Source organism: Amblyomma mixtum, chromosome 2 (assembly GCF_055824585.1).
Source record: "Amblyomma mixtum isolate Tamu chromosome 2, ASM5582458v1, whole genome shotgun sequence".
NCBI classification, from domain to species: Eukaryota; Metazoa; Arthropoda; class Arachnida; order Ixodida; family Ixodidae; genus Amblyomma; species Amblyomma mixtum.
In genome coordinates this window covers 33097377-33125129 of record NC_143013.1, presented here as the reverse complement: position 1 = coordinate 33125129, position 27753 = coordinate 33097377, and the positions used below count along the sequence as shown (strand labels likewise).

The 27753-nt window shown below is 45.9% G+C and overlaps 2 protein-coding genes across 3 annotated transcripts in view; one reads left to right on the top strand and one right to left on the bottom strand.

Annotated features, from left to right (window-relative positions):
• Positions 1-27753, bottom strand: part of LOC149358907 (sodium-dependent nutrient amino acid transporter 1-like) — a 92229-nt gene that overhangs the window by 64065 nt on the left and 411 nt on the right. The window lies entirely within an intron of this gene.
• Positions 3031-12464, top strand: LOC149358908 (lipopolysaccharide-induced tumor necrosis factor-alpha factor homolog). Its single transcript, XM_089571091.1, has 3 exons — positions 3031-3336; positions 7309-7465; positions 12003-12464. Exons 1-3 carry the CDS (start codon positions 3321-3323, stop codon positions 12103-12105), a joined length of 276 nt encoding a protein of 91 aa, XP_089427217.1. The 5' UTR covers positions 3031-3320; the 3' UTR covers positions 12106-12464.

Genomic DNA, 27753 nt, shown 5'->3' with positions numbered 1-27753 from the left:
GAAATGCCGCACAAACTATGGCAAATAAATGTTGAAGCATACCGACACTTCTGAACCAGTTGTACTGCCACAAGAATCTTGATGTATCCAATATTTCTCTGAAAGAATTGCCCCAACTATTCGTGCAGATTTTTTTTTTCTTGCTATTACCATTTTGAGCGCACCTGTCAATTTTTCTGTCCTTTATTTTCTCCTCCCCGTCTTTGCCTTTATAGGCTCTTTGATCTAATGCAGTTAATTTTTTATTTGCAAGCACAATGTACTGCGTACTGAACGTACATGTGTCATTCTCTGTACCGAACTTACGTGTTTTCTTTCTCCTTACTATTTGTTTGATGTCATACTCCGCGGCCGTCAATGCTGCGCTGTAAGAGGAAGCCAGGACCTCTCAAGCTGTCTATACAGCTTCTTCTCTGGCTGCCCTCGCAACACCTAGTTGCGGAAATAAACCTTTAACCTTCAAAATCCCTGCTTACCTCCTCTACTTACAATGTTGATTCACTGACTGACAGACTGATCAACTTAATGATGGGCTGATTGACTTACTAAGCGGTTAACTAACTGACTCATTAACTGAGTACGTGGCTGATTAATTGACTGATTAACTAAGTGGCCGAGAAAATAACTGAGTGTCTGATTGACTAAGTGATTGATAAGTGACTGAGTGGCTAAGTGTTTGGTGAACTGAATGATTCCCTAAATGGTTAACAAAATTACTCATTGGAGAGTTTTAGCATAACGTTAGCGTGATAGCGGACCTAAGAGAAATTACATTAGCGTGCTTCAAGAAAGTTAACCGCACAGAGAGCTTTAGTACAGTGTTCCAGAAACGTGAAGTGCTACCACTTCACATGGAGCTGAAAGGTGCTTTTAAAATAGTCGCCACTGCCGCCAGTTTGCCAAAATATTATATTTCAGTCTTTTACTGCCGTATAACAGAGTAACGCTTATTTCCGCCAGCAAAATGCACAAGCAATTACTCGGTAATTAAATTTCTGTGAAATAAGAAGCCGAAACAGAGCGGCGCCATATAGTCAAGGCATTCATAAGAACAAATCGCTAGCAAGAGCATTTTCCATCACATGAAGTGGAAGGCTCAAAAACTTTTGTAAATTCAATACAAATTAGTGTGTTAAATTATTTAAACACATAAAACCCCATAACAGACCTCGACATCCTTTTTTTTGTTGTTGTTGTTGCTTTCCGGGCGGTTGTGTAACTTTCCGAACGTTTGCAGACGGTTGTAGAGCAGCTTGAGGACCCATTAGGGCCAGAAGCGCAGAATCGAGTATAGATTTTCTGGAATCGAGAGTGTACCTTAAAAACTGGGCTAGATTACAACTTGCACGCTGCCATCGAAGCAAGGTCATTCACAGTGAAAGGATATAACACCAGCGGTTACCGGCAAGCGTGCCAACCAGAACCACAACGACTGCTTAATCGGCTGAAGCGGGCGGCTCTCGCTTGGAAGGATGCCGCCATGTTTCCACGCCAAGCCCCTAAAAGCCGCAACCATGGTCGCAACGCTAACATCTGAAAATGGGGACTTTTATAACCTTATATAACTTTACTATATAACATTTAAACTATATAGCTATATAACTTTTATAACCTTTTATAACTATAACTTTTATAAGACGGTAGGATCTTTGGATCGCAGTACATAAAAACTGCATAAACCCGGATAGCTCCGTAGTGGTCGGCGGTGAATAATTTGCTCAGCACCTCAAGAGATAGGCAATAATTTACAGCTACGTGCTGAGTTGAAACGTTTGCCTTTTTCTCCGTCGTGCAAACATCCGCCCGCCAGCCCCAGCCCCACCCATCACGTCGCGTCGACGAGCACTGCGTGATGCTGCTATTTCCGTGGTCAGAGCAGCTTACCTTGTTTACAGTGTAGTATAAACCTCCCGCTGCGTACGCATTCCACTTACTCTAACCCTCTAGTCGGGACAGGGGCGCCATCTTTCGAAGAGCGAACGAGATTCTCTCAGAACAACTGCCTGTTTACCAGGAACTCCGTCAGAGCCGCGCCCCTCCGACGAATGCAGCCGATTCGAGAGGAAATTTTATTCGCTCAAAGTGCACAAATTTCTAGTTGCCCGAAAGAGCCGTCTGATTTTATAGCAGTAGGTGATGACTCCCCGAGTATGACTTAAAAGCAGACTGCTTTTTTTTGTAAGCACTCTTATTTTTTTTATTTTTTTTCTGACAGACGATCCTCATTCTACCTTTTGAAGCCCAGCAGGACAAAAAAATATATACATTAGTTTTTGAATAAAAAAACTAGAAGCATTCCTCTCACTGAACACGTACACATTGCCAATATAAAATAAGTATTTTATATGGCAACTTGAATATCATGCATGTTCACACTCAATTTGCTTGAGGTAGGCACAGTATAAAGACCACACCAGGCCACACAGTACAATATCAGGTGTTGGGCGCCAGCTTTGTACGTCTTTCTTCAGCAATACGCAAATGGCTCTTAGCCTTTTTACGCTGCTTTACGTCTGCCACGTCTCCTAAAAGGCACAGGAAACCACAGAAACCTCCTCCCTAATTAAGACACCAATATAAACGGCATTACCATTCACACTCATTCAAGAGGACCATGCTTTCTAAAAGATTTTACTACGCCCCCTGAGTTTTATTTCAAGCCCAAATAGTGCCACAGTCGAGCGAAATGTCATGCGAAATGTCACTGTGGTTGACAATATCGCCACCATAGAGCATCATCAGAAAAAACATCCTTTTCCTCGCACGAACCTGCCAAACGAACGCCTAGCACACTGTAGTGATTAATGTAAACTATACGCAAATGTCCCCATCAAAACAGAGACCCAGATCGCGCCTTCCCTCTCCTCGTGACACGTCTGCGCGCCACTGAAAAGGACGCAGGCGTCTTCCGGCGTAACGCTCGTCTGCTCACAGATGCTCGTCGTCTGCTACAGCGCAGCTGCTGCTGTTGCGGAGCGAGCGAGACGCCGTTCCCAGTGTGGCCAACCTGCTACGGCTACAGCAGCGCTGTGGGGAAGAGAAAAGAAAAGAATCCAAAGACAGGAATAGCGGGCGAGCGAGACCGCCGGCTGCACTACGCGGGCTCCAGCCGTCGGGACTACAAGTGCTGCGTGTGCTGTGCGACCAATTGTGTCCCCGCCTTGACCACCTCTTCGCAAGGGTTTCTTGGCTGCCGTGAGCTGTGCGGGTCTGTCCGTCCGTATAGCCGGAACCGAAGACCGAACTTCCAAAGCTGCGTTGGAGATTTCGCGTCTGCTGCGTAGAGTTGGTTTACCTCTGTCATCCGCAGTCCAGAGGTCATGGCGTACAGTCCAGGTAAGCGTCTAGTTTCGGGAGCTTATAGCAGCAGCTTTGATGCGGGCCGCTTCGACTCACGCTCTTACGATTCCAATTTGAACGGCTTTGACAGCGCGATATGGACGTCCCCATCGCGTTGCTAACGAGCTCCAAATGTTCTAGCGCTACCCAATGCGCATTGAAGCTCCCTTGGATGTCCAGAGGACGTGTGGGACATCCTGCGGACGTTCACTGAACGTCCAGTGGTTTTATTGCCGGTTGGGTAACGTGAACATACATAATGCATGTAAAACGTGTTCTTGTTATTGCGCTACCCAATGTGCATTGAAGCTCCCTTGGATGTCCAGAGGACATGTGGGACATCCTGCGGACGTTCAGTGAACGTCCAGTGGTTTTATTGCCCGTTGGGTAACGTGAACATACATAATGCATGTAAAACAAGGGGCACGTGTTATTATGGGTCTTTATTTCGTCATTATTTTCCCTCATTTTTTGACAGAAGTTCAGCTGGCGCTTGCTAGACTTGTGCCACGCTTTAAAGCAATGCTGTGAGCGGGGCGTAGCAGAAGCGTTCAAGGTGTTCCGCGAAACCGTGACGCAACTGTTACAATAAAACAACAATAAGCACCGATCTCCTCTCACGCTGTCACTTCTTTGTTCGGGTAAGCCTGCCAGAGCAACAGCAGGTGTGTGCCTGCTTGGTGACAAGCGCTGTTTTTTTATTGTTTCTCTCTTATTTAAGTTTTTGAATCGGAAGCTAAGACGCATTCGCTGAAACTTCTCCATGTCCTCGACATATGCACCCTGGAACTCAGCGAAAAATCAAAATTAAAAGAAAAAACAGAACAAGGAAATGTCTTAATAACCAGGAAGCACATGTGTTGAGACAATGGAGACAACTGCTCTGTTTCATTAAGGTTGGCCCGATTAAAAAAACAGCAGCTTTCCTAATTAACGTCTACATAAAGTTTCCAGTTTCTTTGTTCCCGCAATATTGTTGAAGTCGGCGCTCTCGTCATGTTGGGCCGCTCCAATTTAAATAAAAAATCGTTAGACTTCAAAGCACGGCCATACTTGCAGGCGATAACGATGCGCAATCACGAGTCACGTCCGCCCTCTGCCCTGTTTAAAGCATCCGGGTGCCTTTCAGGAAACAATTAAGCGCAAGCTTTTGCGAGTGCGGTTTTTCTTTTCTTTTTTTTTTTTGTTAATCTCCGACCTCGTAACTTGGAGTTAATGTCACGAGGTTAACCGCGCAGAATTTCGGGAGGCCATCACGTGACTCAAACCATAACCTTTTAAAAAAAAAATGCTGCCACGGGGTGTACCCCTGCGGAGCGAAGTTCCTTATTCGGTGCGGCAGCGCGTCAGACATTCTCATGACGTAAGATCTATATACCGCGTAGACCGGATCCTTTAAACGAGGGAGTGTGCCAATAACCGACTGAGTTGGAATTATACGCTTCATAGAGAGGCCTAACGCGGCATTTAAGAGGAACAAGAGGCTGAAGCGGTCTTTTCGCTACTTAACCCTCTGATGTACGAGTAAAAACAGGGGGCATATTGCACGCAACTGTGCCTTGCGGGTGCAATGGAGACGTCGCTAGCAGCAACCTTTCGGGCACGCCTTACATGGACGAAAGGTTGCACTATGGTGACATAATTTATGCGTATTTTGTTTTGCCTCCAGAGTGAGCAGCCGGCCAGACGTATGCGGCGTTCGCAAAATCTTGCTGCGCTTTAAGGCTAATACCGATAAAAGCATAAAGTGAGTGATTGACACGTGTTTCCTCCATGCCATCATTTTCCATCTGTCTTCCAGTCAACAGACAATGAAATTAACAAATGATTTGGTATTTTGGTCATTTTGCCGATTTACGACATCGCATTAAAAATTTTGTCGAATTTGTACATCGGGCCCTTATCTTTGAACAAGGCGAATATCTTATATTATTTTGTATATTAGGATGTGACCAATAACTGCACCATACATGCGCACAAAAAAATGGTATGAAGTACACAGTGCCCAAAATTCGTGCGGTATCACATGATCGAGCTTGATACCATTCGCCCTAACGCCGTTAACGGTCTCATGAGTACGCGCCATAACTTATCCGCCCAAAAGATTGCCCCATTCCTTGGGTCGAACAGGTTATACCTGCATTAAGAAAAACCTCTTATCACGTGTCAAATTATTTATACATGATTTTTCACTCTGGCGAGGTGTCCCCAAAAAATCCTCGTTGCCATTTTTGCCGCCATTTCTGGTTGGCGCTGTTTGCCTTGTGTGTTAACACGTGGGTTTACGATTGCTTGTTGACGTCGCCAACCACAACTAGCGGCATTTCCTGCAAGATAATTTTGATAGTACATTTAAATAATATAGACGCACTTTTGTGCTTCCCAGCCCTGTTGGAAATCAAGTGAAATTTGTGACAAATTTTCAGGCTTCATCATCATCGTGACGTATCACATTAATTCTGGACACGTAATGCAGGTTTTGTGAAGAATCGCGGCAAGAAAATGAAAACATTAAACATTCCATGCAAATTTTTGTGCGCGTGCAGAGCAAGTATAAAACTGCTTTAACATGGCAGCTGTTGTCGTTTATTTTTTTAACTAAAAACTTAGCTGGAGCTAAAAGTAGCAAATACTTTGATGCGCGAGGCATTCACAAACGACGGCTACAATGTAGACACACTGCCCTGCAGCAATGCAATGTAGCAGAGCAATGCGACGACACTATAAGGGTCAAGTGAAAGGATTATCGCACAACAGTCGTTTAGATATCGACAATTCAGGTGAAGAAAAATCGCGAGTTGAGCAATCAAACAAACTAAGCAGGCATTCGGCAAGAGCTTCTGCTTATTTCAGGTGCCGCGACAGCTGGCAGCTGCTGTGCTTATGAAGCGCTAGCCCGGTGGAGAATATTTTGCGGCCTCGGTGAAGTTGACAGCCTATATTAAAGGTCGGCCGTCGCAGACTGCGCAGACAAAGGACATTGCATTTCACTTGTTATGTAGCATCAGGAACAAGCTACAGGGAGCAGACGCTGACAACCTGCACTACTCTTTCGCTAAGGCAGGCCATGCACAGATGGGCAGAGCTAAAGGCAGAGTCATGTCGCGTGGAGATTGGACGCTGGCCGGCTGTGTTGTGCTATGCCGCACCTGTGCCATGCTGCATGCTGTGCATGGCAGGTAATTGTGTCGCGAGTGGAGATATGCTCGTGACCGTGGCACACAGTAAAAGTGGCATCAGGCAGCTGCAAGAACGCGTATGTTTTTCCAGCTGCTACTTCCGCCCGTTGGTTTATGCATATATTTGTCTCTTTGTCTATTTGTAAGTTTGTCTTTGTCTGTCTGTCTGTCTACTTGTTTGTTTGTTTGTTTCTATGGAATGACTGTCATCTTCAGGTCTGAATTTACTGTACCACGTGAGACAACCTCTATTACATCGCTGCCGCCGCGGTGGCTCAGTGGCTATGGTGCTCGGCTGCTGGGCCGAAAGACGCGGGTTCGATCCCGGCCGCGGCGGCTGAATTTCTTTGGAGGAGAAATTCGAGGCCCGTGTACTGTGCGATGTCAGTGCACGTTAAAGAACCCCAGGTGGTCGAAATTTCCGGAGCCCTCCACTACGGCGTCTCTCATAGCCTTAGTCGCTTTGGGACGTTAAACCCCATAAACCAACCTACCACCATCTATTACATCGGTATGTCGCAAATTAGCGACATCTGGTCAGAAGAGGTAACTATTCAATCGAACATCATAGCACACAAGCAGACGAAAAGGCCGGAGGTCGCCCAGTTTCCATATATTGCGACAAAAATATGTAAAGAAAAGTGAGAAAGGAACAGGCAGCCGAAGTGCTCAGCGCACTCCACGGCGCCCCTCAAAGCATGTAAGGCAAAACTAAACTGGATAAAAGAGAAAAGTGTGCATCCTCTGTGTTGAGACACTGTGTTGACGAAGCCGTTGACTGCCGTTGCAGCCCCGACTCCGACCGTGGTGGTGGTGCCGCAGCAGACGCTGGCCCCGACTCCCATGCGCATGCGCTGTCCGCACTGCGGCGCAGACATCATGACGCAGACCACGAAGCAGATCGGCCTCTGCACCTACGTCATGATCGGCGTGTGCTGCTTCTTCTGGTCAGTCTGCATGCCATTCGCGCGCTCAGCTGCGCGTACTTGTAGCAAATAATGCATGACCTGTGGTCACCGCGAACTAGAGGTAGGGGGAATGGGAAACCGCCCTTCAGGCCACACAAGGTGACTGACCGGGCTAGGCTGGAGGGGAAGGCCAGAGGGCTACCGAGCAGGCGAGCAGACGACGCTGACCGATCTTTTGGATAAACGAAAATGCTAACGTACACGATGACTCGATTTGTCTGTATTCCGGTTTCAAACAAAACCGTATACTTCAAAATTTATTGCTTGCCTAACCTGAACATTAGGCGCCGACCCTTCTGCCGGCTTTGAATTTGCACCATCCAAATTTTCATCATTTCACTCACAACAGTACACGTTAGTTCTGTTGCAGATGAAATTTGTTGAAGAGACTTCTGGCCTTCACCCCATTTGTGTGGATTTCTTCGGCTTGCTTTGATTCGGATGCGACTTGGGTTAGACAGGGTACGATGATCACAAATCACATGATGGCTTTTGAAAGCACGGCAAGGTCAGCCGTAGTTGCTAAGCATTGCAAGACATACACGCTTAATAATGTTTTTCTTCATGGAATGTTTAGTCTCACGCTACCCCAAGAAGACTGCTGTCTGTTGAAGCGAACCCTCCAGCCGAAGCGAGGAGAAGCACCCTCCACCCCCACCCTCCAGAAGCACCATCCTCCAGTCGCCTCCCCCCCCCCCCCCCCCCTCCCCGCCCCATGTTATCCTACCCAGGGGGCTGCCACCCTCGTTCCACTTCCGCCAGCCTTCACAGAAGAATTATGTCGCATGTTTGAAGCCTCGGCTTAGAGTAAAAGCGTTCAGTAGAGTAAAAGCATCACAGTAATCAAAGAGGGTAAATCGAACTGGTCTCGCAGAATTCTCGCATCAGAAATCTGATCGTCCGTTAATATTTTAATTGACTTGACCCCAGTGAGGTTGGCGGCCTCCTAGTGCATTCACTGCATTTCGTGCGCTTAGACGACTCTTTCAATGGGATAGCATAAGGAGGTCTATGAAGGCGAAACCTGTACGGCAGGGTCTGTGTGAAGCCCCCAGCTGCCAGTAGTGGCAGGAGATGTTTAGGGGGATTTCCACTTTCCAAACGTTGCCTCTCCCCACCTTCCACCTGCCAACAGTGCTCTCTCCACTTGTAGGGGTGAGGAGAGAGACGAAGAATGACTCAACAAAAATGAAAATGACTAAGATGAAAATGACTCGGACAACAGCAGGCCTACGTGCAAAATATACAGCCCCCTAAAGAACCATTTGTGCAAAAATGATACTTGTGGGAGCTATTCCTTCTTGCACTGCTCGAGGAGAGCAACCTGTGTACCACAAGCCCCATCGGTGGCAGTGTTTGAAACAGCCACCTGTCAGTGCAGTGGCGCATTTCATTAACCCCTGCCTCAGTAGTGGTCTAACAAAGTGACATATTTTGCGTAGTTGCGTCGTCGGAATTGGAATAGAATCACAATTAGAATTGATTAGGGTGTGAAAAAGAGTGCTATCACATTTCCTCCGCACCAGTCTAATTGAGCGCCCCTAATATTTTTTTTTTTTTTTCATCTGAGAGATACCCTTTAATGAAGTAGTTAGCAGTTTTCGTCGTGGGTGATGTCCCTCATGACGTCGTTGGAGAAGCCTCGACGGGCGAGTTTCGAGTTAGATTTAACAAGATAGAAGCCGTCTGTATGGAACCCACTCAGTCGTGATGGTTTAGCTAAAAGCACGGGTCGCTTCTTACAAGCTCACACTATGAAGCGCCACGAAAAAAGATGATATATATATATACATATAAATTTGTAATCTCGCCGAGTGCCGATAGTGCCTGTCACTGGGGATTCCTATTATTCCACGTTTTAAAACAGAATGATAGCTCTGAGCGCGGTAGATTAGTGTAATGTATTGTACAGCTTATCCTGAAACAGTACACCCGTAATCCCAACAATGTCCGTTCGCCAGATGGCAAGAATGAGTCTTGCGCGCCGGCTAGCTGCCTGTGATAGCGGTGGTGATGGTGTCGTCAGTGTGCAAGCGGGATTAGTCTTACAGCGGCCTGTAGGCAATTCTCCGTATCAGTCATTGATTTAAATGATTATGTGTCTAAACCTATTCTGTGAGGCCAGTGTCCTATAAAAGCACTTGTGACATTGTTCAGTCACCTGTGACTACGACACTGTTCAGGTTGCCCAGGAGTGTCTCTAGCTCGACACAAAAACGCGGGTACGATAAAACGAAACGGTTCACATCGCCCACAGCATCTCAGTCCACGCGCATAGGTGAGGTGGCGTGGTGAATCTTGTGCGTATAGCGTATACCAGCGTATAGGCGGAGTCTGGGAAGAGCACTGCTTTTACTTTCGGTTGAGAGATCCGACTTGCAATATAAAAGCCCAGATAGGATAGGATAGGAAAACTTTTATTGTCCAACAGAAAGAGGGTAGCCAGAGGGCTACCCACCTAGACGACGGCCGAAAGGTCTTGACTCTCGGCGGCGGCTTCGGCCAGTCGGACGAGTTGTAACTGAGTCGCCCGGTCGGAGCTCAGTAGCAAGGTCTCCCATTGATCTTTTGTGTTTATACCTCGTCCCTCCCGGGGAGCATGAGGACATTCCCATAGTATGTGGTCCAAGGTGGCTCTAAGTTCGCAGTTTGCGCATGTTTCTGAAAATTGCCCTGGGTACATAAGACTCCAGAGGGCCGGGTTTGGAAAGGTGTAAGTTTGTAACCGGCGCCAGTTGATGGCTTGGTATCTGGACAAGGATCTATCCGCTGGAGGAAGTCTAGCTCGTTGGAAACGATAGTGTTGTGTAATTTCTCTGTAGGTCACCATGCGATCCCTGTCTGTAAAGACCACCTCGCTCGGGTCCGCCCGGAAAGAAAAGCCTCGGGCGAACTCGTGGGCCGTCTCATTACCAGGCAGGGATGCATGTGCTGGTGTCCAGACTAGTGTAATTTTCCGGTCTATTACATGACGGCCTAGAATTGTATTTGTTAGAGAGCAAGCGACTGATCACACGCTCCTCATTTGCGCCGTTACCGGCTGACTCGTGGAGCTCCACGATACATAGCCGTTAGACCGCCTCGGTCAGCTGTTGGGAGCGCTGAAAGAAAGCAGCTCTCGAAGAAATCCAGACGCTGCGATAGTGCACACAAAGCATGTGGCTTGTACCCTCCGCCCTCTGCGCCCTGTATTAAGAAACGGGAGAATTTTAATTAGCTAACATAGAGCCAGATAATGAAGTCTGCGCTTGCGATAAATGTGGTTCGTCATTGTAATTCTTCGGTCGCATCATGCGCTGCATATGTTAAGCATAACTCTGCGAGCTCCATAAATACAGTGCTCTTTTGCAGCTAATGTTTGATGCGTCCGATATTTCCGAGTTCGTCAAGTCTACAAAATGTGAGAGCGATGTGTGGGATTTAACGGCGAGCCCAGCATAAAATTACGGCGAAATTTACTTTTAGCAGCTGTCGGTCCGTGGCTCACATCAAAGCTCGTCCATTGGATGCTCTTATTTGAAAAAAAAAAAATAGGGAGGGATTCATTACAGCAAGAACAAAAATACCGCAGAGAGCAACGCTGCAGCCGTTAGAGAACGTCGCGTCCTCCTGTTTAGGTGCAAATGTTTCCATATTTGCTGATTAGTCCTCTAGACAAAGTTCATTTGCAAACTAGCGTGCTAATAAGGGAGTAATTACTCATTGGCATCCACCCAAGCGCAGCCATACGGCTACAAAGGAAAGCTATACAGCTTTCTCAGAAACTTCGTAGTTAAAGAAAAATTCGTCCTGGTCCGGGGACCAGGACGAATTTTTCTTTAACTACGAAGTTTCTGAGAAAGCTGTATAGCTTTCCTTTGTAGCCGTATGGCTGCGCTTGGGTGGATGCCAATGAGTAATTACTCCCTTATTAGAAAATTACTCCACCTTGGGGGATACCCCTAAACATTTGACCAAACTAGCGTGCATAGAGAATTAAGGAGAAATGCCATTGGGGAAGCAACCAGAGTCCATTGGCTTTGGAGAATCGCCTAGAGGTGTGCTGGAATTCAAACAACTTCGTTAGATCGGACCCGTCTCAGCGCGGGCATAAATTTATAAAAGAGATCTATGCAAAACTCTCGAAAATTCACAGCTCGACGAAAATTCGTCTTGCTCTCCTGGACGAGTTTTTCATAACCCATGCGAATCTTTGTAGAGTTAAACGCCCTATGTCATTCCATATGTTTTTCTAACGACCATGTCAGACAAATTTGAACAGCTTTGTTCTCTATCCGTATGACTACCCTCAGTTCTGTTTGCTCTAATGAAGTAATTAATTATTCACTGGCAGAAAATGGGTGAGAGTGAACCACTTGGTCGCAGCCCTATTGATTTAACATGCTTAGTTCCTGAAACATGCTCCACCTTCAGCATATTCTCAGACCTTCGGTGTGTCTTCCTGTGCACATTTTCTGTAGCCTTCACATTGCGTCTGTCGTCAGCGGGAAATCTTTCCATGTCTGCGCATGCACAGCTTACCCTGCTTCTGGGTGCCCCTCGTGGTGGACGCGTGGAAGGACACCGCCCACACCTGCCCCAACTGCAACGTGAGGCTGGGAGAGCGCCGGATGCTGTAAGCGAGACGCCCCGGCACGCGGGCAGGACGTCGCCCGCGAGGCGGAGGAGGACAGAAGAGGAGGAGAGGCCTCCTACGTACTCGCTTCCTGCTGCATGCTTGCGTCAAGCGCCGAAAGCGCAATTTTGCGTTCAACATGACTCCTCGTCGCCGGGAGTCATCCCTCTCTCGCATCGCGGCCACTGCCAGTGACAAATGCGGACAGACTGTGTCGTCTGCTGAGTGTGTTCGTGTGTGTGTAATTCCATAAGGCCGCGTCCACGTGTAACAGAATAGCAGGTGGCGCGAGCAGTCGGTGTCTCTCTGTAATGTCACATGGAGAAACATGATAAAGAGAGTGAAAAGAAGGTTGACATTCTATCCTTTCCGTCGCTTTGTCTGAGGTCTGAGTCACAGCACAAACAACACTAGACAAGGCAGTTCAATCCGTACGAGCATGAAACCGTTGTAGAGGTGTTGTTAGAACTTACAAAGGCGGTTAGAAGAGAATGTTGTCGCTTTTGGAAACGAGGCTAGCTTAGTGGGACTGTTCCGACGATATTGGGAACGAAAAGCTGGAACTCCATCCGCACATGAAACGAAACGGTGGTTGAAAAGTGTCCACTTAGAGTATTTGAGCCCAGAGAGATACAGAAATACGTACTTTATTAGGAGCACAGAAGTGAGGAGCTCAAATTTTCGCGGGAGAGCCCACACCAAGGGTAGCTGGCTATCCCGCGAGGTAAGCTAAGCGCTGCAGGTAGGTGGAGTGGAATGCGGACAATAGGAATAGGTAAGGGTAGCTAAGCAAGTGGATGGCCAATATGTTCTATGTATACCTTGTGTCTGATGGAAGTTGGGGCAGAATGACGAGAAGGTATAGTTGCAGAGGTTAACACGGTCAATGACAGTAGCGTATACGAGTACTTGGCGGAGTAGTTCAGTTTGTGTCGTAGTCATCTCTGGGAGAGGTGGCGGTGTGCAGCCGTGCCTCTCGAAGGAAATTAAAATTGGAACTGCAGTGGGTAGGAGTAGAACTGTAAAATTTCAGGAAAAGTTGGGTGCCGGGAAAAAACGAGCTGTTTTTTTCGGGCATATTGTGAACATTGTAATGATACTCGAACTAAGAAAATGCGCAGGATTTATTGCCATGTATGCTTGAATTTTAACGCTGAAAAGATATTTTTACGCATTCACGTTCGCATACATTCAACGTTCGCATACAAGGCTTCCCACAGCCTGCCTTTTGCTGGTGAGGGGTATCATTAGGGGATGCAATCGTCTGCGCTCACAGAGGCAAGGAATGTTCATGTGCAGCAACACTGCACCTGCCACGGTGGCTCAGTGGTTATGGTGCTCGGCTGCTGACCCGAAAGATGATGGGTTCGATCCAGGCTGCGGCGGTTGGATTTCGATGGAGGCAAAACGCTAGGAGCCCCGCGTACCATGCGATGTCGGTGCACATTACTGAACCCCAGGTGGTCGAAATTGTCCGGAGCCCTCCATTACGACATCCCTCGAAGCCTGATAGCTTTTGGGCGTTAAATCCTGTAAAACCAACACTAATCTTCCCAATCCAGTTCTCTTAATACCACTTGTAGCGCTGCAATAATGCAGCGGGAAACGTGCCTGCCTAACACTCTTCTTGCAGCGCCTGCATAAAGGCTAGACAGCCTCCTGTCCTGCAAGAGGACCGTGGATCGAATCTCGGCGCCGCCCAATTCTCCACTGGATTAAAAAAAATAAATCACTACTATCAGCATCTCGTTAAATGAAACTCGTTTAACTCGAACTTGCGGTTTGTGTGAACGGACGGTTAGATTCCGCCAACATTTGGTGTCGGGCTCCCCTTAATTCAAACTACGTTTCATTACAACATATGCTCGGTCTCCTTTAAGCTCTAATTATCGATATTCGACAACGTAATGTGTCGTTTTTCAGGAGCTGCGTTGCGTGCCGCGGCTCAAGAGTAGCGTCAGCTAGCTTGCAGTCTTCAATCATCGACACGGATCTGGGACGGATTAATTTTTCTATTTCTTTTGCACCGTACACACAAAGCAGTCGTGTGTCAGTGTCGAAATAGCTACATCTCACGTGGTCGGGGAGTACCAGTGTTCAGGTGTTTTTCAGGAACACTATCCTATTTCCGTGAACTCCGCAAAACAGGTGGCCTGGTTCACGGAGACACCGAGGCAGAAACGAACTCCGAATCTTCGGCAGCTGTCAGATTTCACGCACCGCGGGTTTCGCCGGAACCACAATAGTACGTCGTGAGCAGGACGTGCATGTGGAGCTCACGTTTTTAGTCTTGAATTCCGGCACCGCAGCGACGGCGCTTCTCTCACTGGAGGCCTGTGCCCTCACATGTAGTACAGTCGACGCCTCGTCGACAGTAAATACCTGCCACAACGAATTCACTATATTCGAATCGTCGCATTGTTTTAATTGCGTTGATGCATTGGACTGACTGTTCGTACAGTCTAGGGCGATTCGATATTTATCACGATCGTTCTGGCTAAAACGGACCAACTAATCTTTCCGGAGGTGATGTTCACTTAGTCCGCAACAAACATTTTCTGTTTGTTCAAACGTTAATTCAATGTTTTTAAAGCCCTATTTTCTCATGTTTCAGTAATGTTACAAATAAGCAAACACTAACAACATAAACGAAACATTTCCGCAAATGGTAAAGCAGCCCTCCACGAGTCTCACCATTTGTGAAGGTGCACAATTAAATAAACGTTCTATATGAAGCAGAAACAATGGCGACACTAGAGCTCCACAATACAGCAAGCACAACATGCAACTCACACATTCAACTCCGAATGGATACCATGGATTCAAGCATATATGCAGGGATGTTCGATCGATGTAGTAGTGAATGGTTAATAAGCAATGCTTTCTAACGAAATAATGGGTATGTACAGTCTTTGTCAAAAGTAACCAGGCTGCATGGTTTGCTTCTAGCTCGTACAGTGGAGCCCTTACAGCTTCCCTGAAGCTTAAATGGTTGTTAAAGGTAAGGACGGGAGGTCTTCTTACCTTCCAACGCGTTTCGGTCTATAGGAAAGCCACAAGGGCTCCACTATACAAGCTAGAAGCAAACCACGCAGCCTGGTTACTTTTGACAAAGACGGTACATGCAATAAATAGCAGGTTATTCTCGCAGTAGTGAGAACAGAGGGAAAAGCTTTGAGACCCACTGCTTGAAATATATCGTACTGTTGCTTTACAGCATTATAGTGATTACACGGCTTATATTAAAACTGTTTTTAGAACGTTTCGCAAATGTTTTCGATACATTTCTAGCTTACAACATTATAACAACATTTACGTAAAAGTCAGCTTCAGAATTATGTTTACTTTCAGTGCTCAACTATGATTTTTTCTACATAACGTTCATTGTTAATTTTTAACATGCATATAATGTTACAATGCAACGTATAACGCTACCGCAACTTAATACAAATTTATAATATCATGCTAATGTTCGGTGCTACCTGGGATGAAGGTGCAGGACAGATGAATTCTTCGGCTAGTTAAGCTCATGCATTCATTGCGGCCTTGTTGGGAAATAAACCGTGTTAGAGCCGTTTAATCCGAATAGGTTAAGCCTGAAGTGATCACCTCCAATTCGCGTTAGAGTGTAATTCCTGGGCTGCGGTCTGTTCGAAGCGCAGTACCCGTGTGGATACCCTTCTTTCCAAAGAGTGGACCTACAAAGTTCCCGGAGGCTAGCTCTCTGGGACCCTGACCGAATCGGCTTCACGGGAAAGTCTTGGAAAGGACGGTGGGGGGCAGTCCCGTTTGCGCAATCAATTTCTTCAACTTTCTTAATAAAAAAAAAGTTGGAGTCATTGCGATTTTCCCACAGAAAACTGCTCGCTGGGGAAGAAAAGCAAGAGCGAGGGGATGGGAGGGAAGACCTCTTAAATCCGGACATGCCTGAGGGGCGTGGGCCCAATGTCTGTTCGATCACGTCAGTCCATAAGACACTGTCAAGCCCGTAGGATAAAGATAGGGAAAGGGAGCGGAAACACAAACGGAACGCGCTTCGTCCGTTTGTGTTTCCGTGTGTATGTTCCTTGTAGCGCGAACTGATCGGTAGGAGCAGCCAACGTCAGACTACAATGAACAACTTAACGGCATGACCTGATTCTAAAGTAGTACCGGAAAGGAGGAACCTAAAGGAGATCGAACTTATAAATATTTTTGCATGAGGAAACACCACTGCGCTTTATTTCTCAATAGGGGTGTGCGAATATCAAATTTTTCGAATGCTAATCGAATACGAATACTTGGTTTCGAATATCGAATAATGAAGGACAGATGCATTTAACCACTACAAAACATTATTTGAGCACCCAAGAACATCACAGTTCAACTATCAGTGATGAAATGAACACAAAAGATGTGTGTGGCTGAACAAAAAGTATCAAAGTCTCGAACATTATTCATAGAAGAGTGGAAATATCAGAGAAGATGGCTAGTACAAAGCATTGATTAAGGCTAGCTTACCATAAGTACAAAAGCGCATTGCCTGGGATGAACATAAAAGGTTGTCGTGAAGGAAAACCGGCTGCTCCACACGGTCAGGCAGAAGTAGCTAGTTCCCTTGTAGCTGAAGCGACTTCTCCAGCCACATAAATGCCCTCTCACTTGGCACTGAACTGGCACGTATTACGAGGTATTTCGTGCAGAGCTCTGACTATACCAGCTTCGCAGGCATAGCCACAAAGAAGCTCACCAGCGTAGTCAGCTACTGCATGGCCCATCGTTACGCATTGTTCTGGGCGCCGCTATATTGTTATGTCTCTTTTGATAGGACTTGTGGACCGAAATGAACACCGGTGCTCGCAGTAGAATATTCGACTGGGTACGAATATTCGCGTCGGATCGAATATTCGAAACAACACGAATACTCAGATTTCGAATCGAATACGAATATTAAAAATATACTATTCGAATTATATTCGAAAATTTCGAATATTCGCACACCCCTATTTCTCAACAAAATATTACGACGCCATTGTGGAGGGCTGCAAGCGGATTCAGACCTCCAGCCCTGGGCTTTTAAAGTGACACTGACGTCAAATTGAAGTTGGCTTGTATCGGTATGCTGCGGTATTCTAAAGATGAGAACTTTCCCCGAGAAGGGAGCTTTTTTATGCTATAGACTCAAGGACAAAATACAGGTGTTGCCATCGCCGGCCGACTTCGGAAGTAAACTGCGCCGGCACCGAATTCGCAAGGATCCCAGAGGCGGCGCTAAACCGCCGTTCGCTTCATAACGGCGGAAACCAGTGCTTCAAGAATCGAGTGGCGAAAAAACGTAACGACGACTGTTATTAAGCGCCCGTTCTTGGGCTTCGCGTCGTAGTAGTAGTCAGCGTAACCAATGGGTGTTACCGTGGAAGGAGGATGGTATGAGAAGAGCGGAAGAATCCGTAACCGGTGTGCGGTTACCACTGAAACAATCCAGAGGGTGGTTACCATGGAAGGGAGTGGTTACGGTGCTCGGCTGCTGACCCAAATGACGCGGGCTCGATCCCGGCCGTGGCGGCGGAATTTCTTTGGAGGAGTAATTCTAGAGGCCCGTGTGCTGTGCGATGTAGGTGCACATTAAAGGTGCACTGAAGAGGATTCTGAACTTGTCTTTTTGCCGCGGGAACTCGATCTACACGTTCCTAGCATTCTTAGAAACTGCAGCTTATTGCCCTGTATGGCCGATTTCCCTAATTAAATCGAATTAACGTCCGGCTCCCGCCCTTTTTTTTAATTCTCCCTCGTACGATGGGCGGAGTCGACCAACGCGTGAAGTTCCTTTCAGCCAGCTCCGTGAAGGCTTTGCTTTCGCTTTATTTTGTTTTTTAGGTTTCCATGAATAAATAGTTTCATTCGCAGATAATATAGCCGCAAAATAAGCCCACAGAAATAAAAATACTCGCGGACTATTTGCTACTACGGACTACTACGTATTACTCCGCCGATGGCAGAGCGGCAAGCCGCCACGGGACTGGGTGAAAGGCACTCCACGCGTTGGTCGACTCCGCCCACCGTACGAGGGAGAATTCAAAAAAAAAAGGGCGGGAGCCGGACGTTAATTCGATTTAATTTGGGAAATCGGCCATACAGGGCAATAAGTCGCAGTTTCTAAGAATGCTAGGAACGTGTAGATCGAGTTCCCGCGGCAAAAAGACAAGTTCAGATTCCTCTTCAGTGCACCTTTAAAGAACCCCAGGTGGTCGACATTTCCGGAGCCCTTCACTGCGGCGTCCCTCATAGCCTGAGTCGCTTTGGGACGTTAAACCCTAATACCAAACCGTGGAAGGATGAGGTTATCGCGAGAGCGGAGGAATACCGAACCGGAGGATGGTTGGGTATGACGTGTAGAGCGCAAACCGGTGGGTGATTGCCACGGGGACCACCAGAAGGGTAGTAGCCTAGAATGAGGAGGAAGGTTACCCTGGAAGGGGGAGAGTATGACGCGGGCGTAGGAATGCGTTAGTGAAGGTTGGTAACCAAGAGAACTATCCGGAAGGAGGAGGGTGTGGCGAGAGCGCTGGAATTTCAAACCGGAAGATGGTTTCCGGGCAGGGAGGAAGATATAAGGAGAGCATAGCGTGGTTCTTTCACGGGCTCTGAAATCGAAGAGCACACGGGGGCTGAGACTAAAGGTAAGGGTTAGGATACCGGGAGCGACATTGACGGCGTTGAAATAGCCTAGATCAGTAAGCAGTCATGGGATGTGGGAGGTGCAGATGAGCGGACGACGCAGACGACACGGTCTCACAGAACGACACCCATATAGCCGTCGCTGTAAAACGAAAAGGGGCGGTTGCAAGCACGAGCCGAGCGTGCGGATACACGCACGATAACGAATGTTTGAGGAAGGTTCCTGCAGCATTCTTATCTTTATATTATGGAGGCCTGGCTAACACAACAGCGAGCTGCATTACAATCTGGAAAGCTTCGGCTATCTTGCTTGTGCCTTGACCTGCATATGCAAGCCTCAGCTGAAGTCTTCAGTTTTCCCTGCACAGGAAAGGAACCTGGTTGATGATGGTGATAACGACGACGACTACAGCACGGCTTGGAAGCCACGGCTGCGTTGAGTATACTAACTACACTGCGAAGAAGAGGTGCAGCAGGCTAGATAGCTATACATTTTTCGAATCTAAGAAAAATAGCAGCGCTAAAGCTTGCAACCACAGACGAAGAAAGAACAAGACAGAAGCGCTTGCGTCTTGTTTTTTCTTCTTCTGTGGCTGCATGCTTTAACGCTGCTATTTTTCTTAGATTCAAAAGACGCCAACAAGCCCCGAAAGAAATTTTTGATGAAGCTATATACTTGGAGATCTCTTTTTGTCTAGACAGCTCTTCCCTTAACAAATATGAAAGATACGATAGTGCCGTTTGTGCAGATGGATTGTACGGCATGTCGGCCATGATGTACCTAATAGTGCGTAGTTAAAAGACGGCAATAAACTTTTAGTAACTGATAATCTTTTTTAAATACTGGTTTGAAGACACGAGTTACACTGCAGGAACGGAGGCCATCAGCATCAAAGGCGAATGCATTTTTTTAATTTAGAAATCGACATCGAAGTTCGGGGTATCGAACGTGGATTAGGCTCACACGACGAGTCGAAATCAAAACCGAAGCGCGGCACGCACTGGAAACAGTCGACCCACTGATCGTGGTTCTAAAATTGCCAAGTACTGAAGAAATTTTTTAGGAAACCAAGCGTTTTTATCAGTGCAAATGAAATTTGAAGATTTTTCGCAATTTTTGAGTTCCAGAAGATTTAAACACGCAACTAAAAAGAAATTTACCTGTCTAGAAATGCCACTTTTCTCTGAAAGGTACAGGAATGACAGATGAACACTGAAGAGAAGATTTAGCCTCAAGTTATTGATCCATCTCATCCAATTACCGTCCTAACATTTTGAATAATGTTCGCAAAAATTTTGCAGCCAATTTGCTGCCAAGACCGAAATCAGGTTTCTGTATATAATCGCTGGTGAAAAAAGGGAGGAGTGAAATAAGAAAGGAAGGAAGAGGTGCCGTTGTGAAGGGCTCCGAATTAATTTCGAGCACTTGGGAATATTTATCGTAACTGACATCGCGCACAGAGCGCCCGGGTTCGAATCTGGGTGCTCCGGCTCAGTATCCGAACGCCTTAACCACTAAGCCACCGAGGCGAGTGGTTCAGGTACAGTGGCTACGCTCGCTCTATGCGCGCCATGCGAGTGAGGCGCGCGAAGAGCCAGGAAAATCTTTGGTTCCATATGAATGGCCATGAATTAATTCGCGGCATCCGTTCGTCTTCATCCGTATAGTTGCTCGCAGAGGCTTTACAAGTGCAGCCTTTGATTGATTTGCGGGATCGTTGCTCTTATTTTTTTCTGTACCTCGAAGTGGTGGGCAATACAGCGAACCCTTTGAATAGGCGATGTCGTCGGAATAACGAACGCTTTGTGGCTGGCTGTAAAACCAGGTATAAATCTCACCTGATAAAGAGCTCATTTTCCATGCGTTCCATACATTTGGTCCATTCGAGACGCTGAGTTCCTTCTTCACTCAAATTAAAAGCTGCAACTTGGTGTTTTATTGATCTAGAATTGGTAGCAATTGTCTTTTTCTAGCCGCTATAGCTAATTCATATAGCTCTAAGCAAGGCAAAATGCGAGAAAGCAATAGGGCAGTCCACATGCATGCACGTGCCAAAGATCAGCGCTTCCTCCCGAATTCTTCCTCTCGTGAAGAACGGCTGTCCGTCCGCTTTTCGCATTCTATATTTGAAGACGAAAATCAAATTTCCGCAAAACAAAGAACCACTACCATAGCGCTATAGCCGCCAAAATGCCAGTATTCCGTGTATGCTGCATAGCTACGACGCACTGGCATAGCTCGCCTGCTGCCTGTGGCGCCCTCTGAGGCTGTCGTCGCAAACCTGCTCAGCCCCACGCCTGCGCCCGTCACACTTTGCTTTCCAGCCACCGTATTCAGGCATAGAGTTAATGTATTCAGGGATAGCAGGGGTAACGCGAGCGTGTCAACGACAGAGGTCAGTAAAAAGCGGTTTCAAAAAGGCGGTTCAAAAACAGGGAAAGAATTTAGGAATAAGGTTTAACGAGCCATATTCGGTACAGCCTAAAAGTAACTGTAATTTGAATTTTAAAGAAGGGTTAATTCCATGACATAATGATTGTTACAAAGGCCATGAAGCTAGACAAATATACGCAATTCGGGGCCTTGTTTCAAAGGGGGCGCTCCTGCCATCTGTCCATCCAACCGTCCGTAGCATAGCCACAGGAAGTTGCCCTGGATCACGCATCGCACGACGGGCGAGGGGACGGGTGTGATGTCGTAATAGCGTGTCAGTTCTCTTATGCTTCTTTTTCCGGGCGCATACCCTTGGAACACCGCGGCCGACACACATCGCGCGAGCGCTAACCTGCATCGCGGCCCGCGTGACACTGAACGCGTCGCGCCGGCCTTCAGACTAGCCTTGGGGACTCGGGCGGCAATCCGCATAGTGTCCCCCGCGTTCTCCGAGGTGCGGAGTCCCGTGTGCCGCTGAAAAACCCGATCCCTTGCGGACGCCGTCACGGGGGAGGGCTTAGCGCCCGCTTCATTCGCTTACAGCGCAATGCTACGCGTATCAGAGCAAATAAAGAACACATTACCTCTCTTGTTCTGCCACAAACTTGGTGCAAGAAATGTGACGAACTTCAAGCTTTGTTCAAGGCAAGTTCTTTCATCCTGGCTTGTGTGGAGTCAATGTGAATATAGGTAAATGGAAGACATGGAAAGACATGCACGTTTTCAGTGCGCTGAGTGAATTCTAAGTTTTTTTTTTAAGTTGCTTGTTTCTTCTCAAACCTTGTTTATAAGCCACTGGCAGAATGCGTCTTGTGGCCAATTCTGGTACAGCATTTAGTGCACAAGAGTGCTTATAATACTTATTACTTCTGTAGTACTTCTTGGGTGCTTTGTTTTTGCAACATAAGCTTTGCTTTCATGCACAGTAGACTCTCAATAATTCAAACAAAACTTGGTTAAGCAAAACTATCATGTAAATGAAAGTACATTCACCTGCGCATTCTTGCCATGATGAGATATAGCTGATAATTCCAGCACCACGCTTCACGTGGGCAAACAGAGCTGAAGTGGAATCTCCGTACTGTAGCAAACACTGGGGCATAGAAGCACTGAGACAGACAGAAGACTCTGTGCTCTGACAAGATGCCTGATGATGATGATGGTGTCTTCAGGCTGTCGCACACATGCACGCTTCGTTCTCGTCATCTGCTAGCACGTGGCATTACCCGCTCCCACAAAGCAGCGACATGTCACTGTCAGCCAACAAGAGGTTAAGGAGTGAAATACGATGCACTGCGGGGCGGTCAAAGTGCATAAAGTACCATAAAGCTGGTAACACAACATGTTACAGCCTTTTGTGGCACAGTTTCATGTGAATGCGAACCACGTGGACAGTCAGGGCTGGGTGGCATCGCCGTGGTGTGGATCTTTGTTCCTGGTTTACAACTTCCTAGTTCACTTCACTAATGCATTTAACTGCCTTCTATGAGCCGAACTAACGGTGGTAGGACTCGCAGTAGAGCCCTCTACAGCGCAAATGTGTCTATTCCCATACAGAATCGCCAGGCTCACACTGGACGTTTCGGCGTCTGAGGTTGTATCCACCGGTGTTGAGGTGTTGATCGCGATGATGGGTCGGCTTCTTTAGCCTGCTGGAAGCATCTATCGACGCCAGGATAGGCATCGGTGCCACCACAGCGGTCGCCTAATGGTTTGAGAATTCATCTCACATGCAAGAGGTGCGGAGTTCGATACCCATTGGCGTTGGGTACCCATTGGTGATACAAATTATATAAGCTTTCTCCTGGCTTCCCTTCCTTTGTCTGCTCAGTATATACGTATGTATTTATTTGACCCCACGTTTCGATCGGAGGACCGATCTTTTTCTGTCCCCCGATCGAAACGTCGAGTGAAATAGATGTTTCCTTACTTTAATGAAGCGTATACTTCGCCATATACTCTTAAGATGTCAAGCACTTGATGCTCTCGCAACACACAAACACACACACACACACACACACATATATATATATATATATATATATATATATATATATATATATATATATATATATATATATATGCCGCCGCGGTGGCTCAGCGGTTATGGTGCTCGGCTGCTGACCCAAAAGACGCGGGTTTGATATATATATATATATATATATATATGCCGCCGCGGTGGCTCAGCGGTTATGGTGCTCGGCTGCTGACCCAAAAGACGCGGGTTTGATCCCGGCCGCGGCGGCTGGAATTTCTTTGGAGGAGAAATTCTAGAGGCCCGTGTACTGTGCGATGTCAGTGCACGTTAAAGAACCCCAGGTGGTCGAAATTTCCGGAGCCCTCCACTACGGCGTCTCTCATAGCCTTAGTCGCTTTGGGACGTTAAACCCCATAAACCAACCATATATATATCGGGTGTCCCAAAAATGAATGATGGATTTTCAAAATCGATAAATGACGCAATGAGATAGAATTGTATTGTTTGCGGCCTTACGCTTAGGAAATCATGGAATTTTATTCCTTCAAAATTCCAATTTAGTTTACATTTCCACCAACAGGTGACGCTGCAGGCGATCTGGAACAGGCATAGCTAAAACGGAGCATATATTTGAGCTCGTCATTCCGTAGTTCGCCGTCAAGCTGATAGCGTGTGCTATTGAGATTGCAATTCCGCTGTACCAAAATGGTTTATTCCCTCGAACAGTGGGGAACACAGTTTGTTGACACGAGGCGCAGTTGGATGGATAGGAGCGCCCCCTTTGAAACGGGGTGGTGGCAATTGCCAACATGCTCAGCTTTTATTTATTATTTTTTTTTGTTTACTGTGTTGGCAATTCTCCATCACCTTTGCCTACGGTTTCCTACAATTCTAACCTTATGCCACATCTCTGCTTTTCAGCCACCAGTCCTCCAATCGCTTTTTGCTGACTTCCACTGCAGATTTATTTACATGACCATTGTTATCTTTAAACCCTAGGGCCTCAGAAAGAGTGACTGTGCCTGCATCGACATCCGGATGGATACCATCACACTTGATTATGAGGTGTTCAGTTTCGAAAGAAAATACCCGCCACCTGTTGGTGGAAATGTAAACTAAATTTGAATTTTGAAGGATAAATTTCCCTGATTCCCTAAGCGTAAAGCCGCAAACAATACAATTCTATCTCATTCCGTTTTTTTTATTGATTTTCAAAATCCATCAGTAAGTTTTGGGACACCTGTTATATATATATATATATATATATATATATATTGTAAACATCAATACTTTCGAAAGCAGAACTGACAGCCGTCGCCGTAGCTCAGCGGTAGAGCACCGGACGCGTAATTCGGAGGTCGTGGGTTCGGATCCGACCGGCGGCATGTGGTTGTTTTTTCTTCTGCTTTTCTAATCAATTAGCTTTGAGTGATAACATATTCAGTAACATTCTAAATTGAACAACAGCACAAAACAAATAAATTAATTAAAAATCCCTCGTGTCCCTTGGTTTCGGTGGCTGTTGGCTTCTCTCATATATATATATATATATATATATATATATATATATATATATATATATATATATATATATATATATATAGGGGATGTGAACAGGGATATGAACTCATCCTGTTTAAAAACAGCCACTCAATGAAACAAAGAAATTTTACAGAGGCGTCCAGGAGCGCTCTGTTGGTCTTGACGCTGCTGGCGGACTTCAACAATAACGGCAAAATAATCAATCCTCAAAAGTGCAGTGGACAGTAAAAAGGTTAGCACAAGTAACCAATCAATAAAGCGAAGTAATTGCAATTCGCGCGCTGCTATTCATGAAAACGCTGATACCAACAGTGCCAGGCCTTCACTACTTCTCAGTTTTGGGGGAGGTTCAGCGGAAAGTCCTCACCTGCGTGCATTCCTTTTCCTTTCTTCAGCGCACCGGTCATCGGCCTATTGCGCTAATCTTTTTTTATTCGCCACTGTACTTGCATGCGACCATGCGCAGGTTGTGTTCACAGGCAAACGTAATCAAAACGGAATAGTTCTTAAAATTCAGCAGGAGACTGAGGACAATAAAAATTTTCAGTTTTGAACATGCATGCAGAAAGAAACACAATAGATTGCGAGCGAAACAAATTCGCTCAATTTTTAAATAAATAAAGATGAAAAATAAGGCGGAAAACAAAACTTGAGACACTTGAAAGTTTTTTCGGAAAGAACATCGGTAAGACGAACTTTCAGGTTGCCGGTCACAAGTAGAGAGCTTACATGGCTTTTATATTCGTGTGTCTCAATAAAAGAGGAACAGAAACTCATATTATAAACCTAAGATATACACAAAAGGAAGAATATATTATTATTATTTATAAGAACCGGAGCACAGTAAGCGTTCAGCCTTGGTCTTCTAAAGTCAGCAAGGGCTTGAAGTACAGCTCACAGAAGACAGGTACAGTGAAGCATTGGCATTTTAAGGCGAAAGCCTTTAATGCCTCATACTGTCGTGACCAAGGAATGTTAGCAAATGTGTCCGTGTTTCGGCGTCACTACTTAAAGCATTTGGCATTTCAAGTGAACACGCTACCACTCCACCACGAAGGCTCAGGGTTCCGGCATGAATAAAGACACATCCAGTGAGCACGGGGTTCATAAACAAAATAAAAGAAAAAAATAACAATAAAAGGAAAAATGAAAAGGAAAGAAACAAAATAAAAAAATAAAATATATGAAAAATAAAAAAACAGCGCGCCAGGAAACGCTTTCGCCTTGCAGGCGTGCCTTTTATATGAGAGTGAAGCAGATAAAAGAGAAAATGATTCGCTTGATTACGCCAAATTGAAGGAAATTTTCTAGACTGTTTTCCTTTCTCCTGGGAACGTCCAAGGAAATTCATCGGCAAATTAGTGTCAAATTTTCATCGATTCATCTGGCGTTGCTAAACTTATTGATGCCCTAAAACTTCATTCATCGCCCGGTTTTGACTGCATTCATGCTAAATTTAAAAAAAAAAATACAATTGCCTCCAGCTCCTTAATACTAACAAATATTTTTCCGCAGGCTCTCAATAATTCCATTCTGCCAACACAATGGAAAGTCGGGAAGGTGGTTCCATTATTCAAATCAGGAAATCGAACCTCCCCTACAAATTACCGCCCCATCTCGCTTGCTAGTACTCGTTGCAAACTATTAGAACACGTCATCCTCACTAACCTTGTGAACTTTCTCGAGTCTAATTCCTTTTTTACACCCGCACAGCACGGATTTCGGAAGTCATTTTCTTGCTAAACCCAACTTACCAGCTTCACTATCAAACTTCACCATATTTTAGATACCTCATCAGAAGCTGACTGCATTTTTCTTGATTACTCTAAAGCATTCGACAAGGTATGTCACCACTTATTATTTTTAAAGCTAACCCAACTGAATATCGACTACAGCGTTCCGAAATGGATTGAACACTTTCTCCTTAACCGACCGCAGTTCGTTTCCGCTAATAATTTTAACTCACCTTTCAGCGAAGTTTACTCGGGCGTGGCACAAGGCTCAGTTCTTGGACCCCTTTTATTCCTTATTTACATCAACGACCTCCCTTCCATTGTATCATCTAACATTCTTTTGTTTGCTGACGACTGTGTTGTTTGCCGCGAAATAAAATCCCCCGACGACGCTAACCTTCTTCAGCGTGATCTCTCTAACATTTCTCTTTGGTGTAACGAATGGCTTATGGAACTTAACACTAATAAGTGCAAAATTATGCGAATATCAAGAAGTGCCAACACACCGCCTGTGTGCTACCTAAATAACGTTCCCTTAGAAGCGGTTACTTCATATAAATAGCTGGATGTTCATATTTCTGCTGACCTTAACTGGACGCGCCATATTGAGTACATTGCTAACAAAGCTAACCGCATGTTGGGCTACGTGCGCCGTAACTTTTCCAAAACTCCGTCTTCCTTGAAATTATTGCTTTATAAAACACTAATACGCCCTAATATAGAATACGCCGCCGCCATATGGCATCCCCATCATGAAAAACTGATAACTTTGCTTGAGCTAGTTCAAAATAACGCTGCTCGTTTTATCCTGTCCAACTTAAACCATACCGCAAGTGTAACAAGCATGAAAGCTAAACTTTCTTTGCCTCTTTTAGCATCCCGCCGGCAGACAATTCGTTTGAACCTCTTCCATAAACTATACTATCATCCCATGCTACATGATGCCCTCATTTCGTCCCCCAGATACGTGTCAAACCGCATTGATCATCGTCACAAAGTTGTCATTGAAACGTGTAACACTGTAACTGCATTTCAGTCTTTCTTGCCTCGTACATCGCGCGAATGGAACCGCCTTCCCGCAGATATCGTCGACATAAGTGATAACCAGCATTTTCGTTCTGCACTAGCTAACATTGTATAACAGGAATATGAAAATACTTTGTTTTGTATCATGCATTGCATCTATTTATGTATTTTCTTATTTTGTAACCACTCTTCTCTTTAATGTCTTTGGCCTTGAGGGTTCAATAAATGAAATAAATGAAATGAAACATTACCGCTGACCAATCCTTTCGCCTTTTTTTTTCT

Coding starts and splice junctions, on each gene's coding strand:
- LOC149358908 (XM_089571091.1), top strand. Junction 7,466..12,002: donor GGCGTGTGCTGCTTCTTCTG/GTCAGTCTGCAT, acceptor GCGCATGCACAG/CTTACCCTGCTTCTGGGTGC.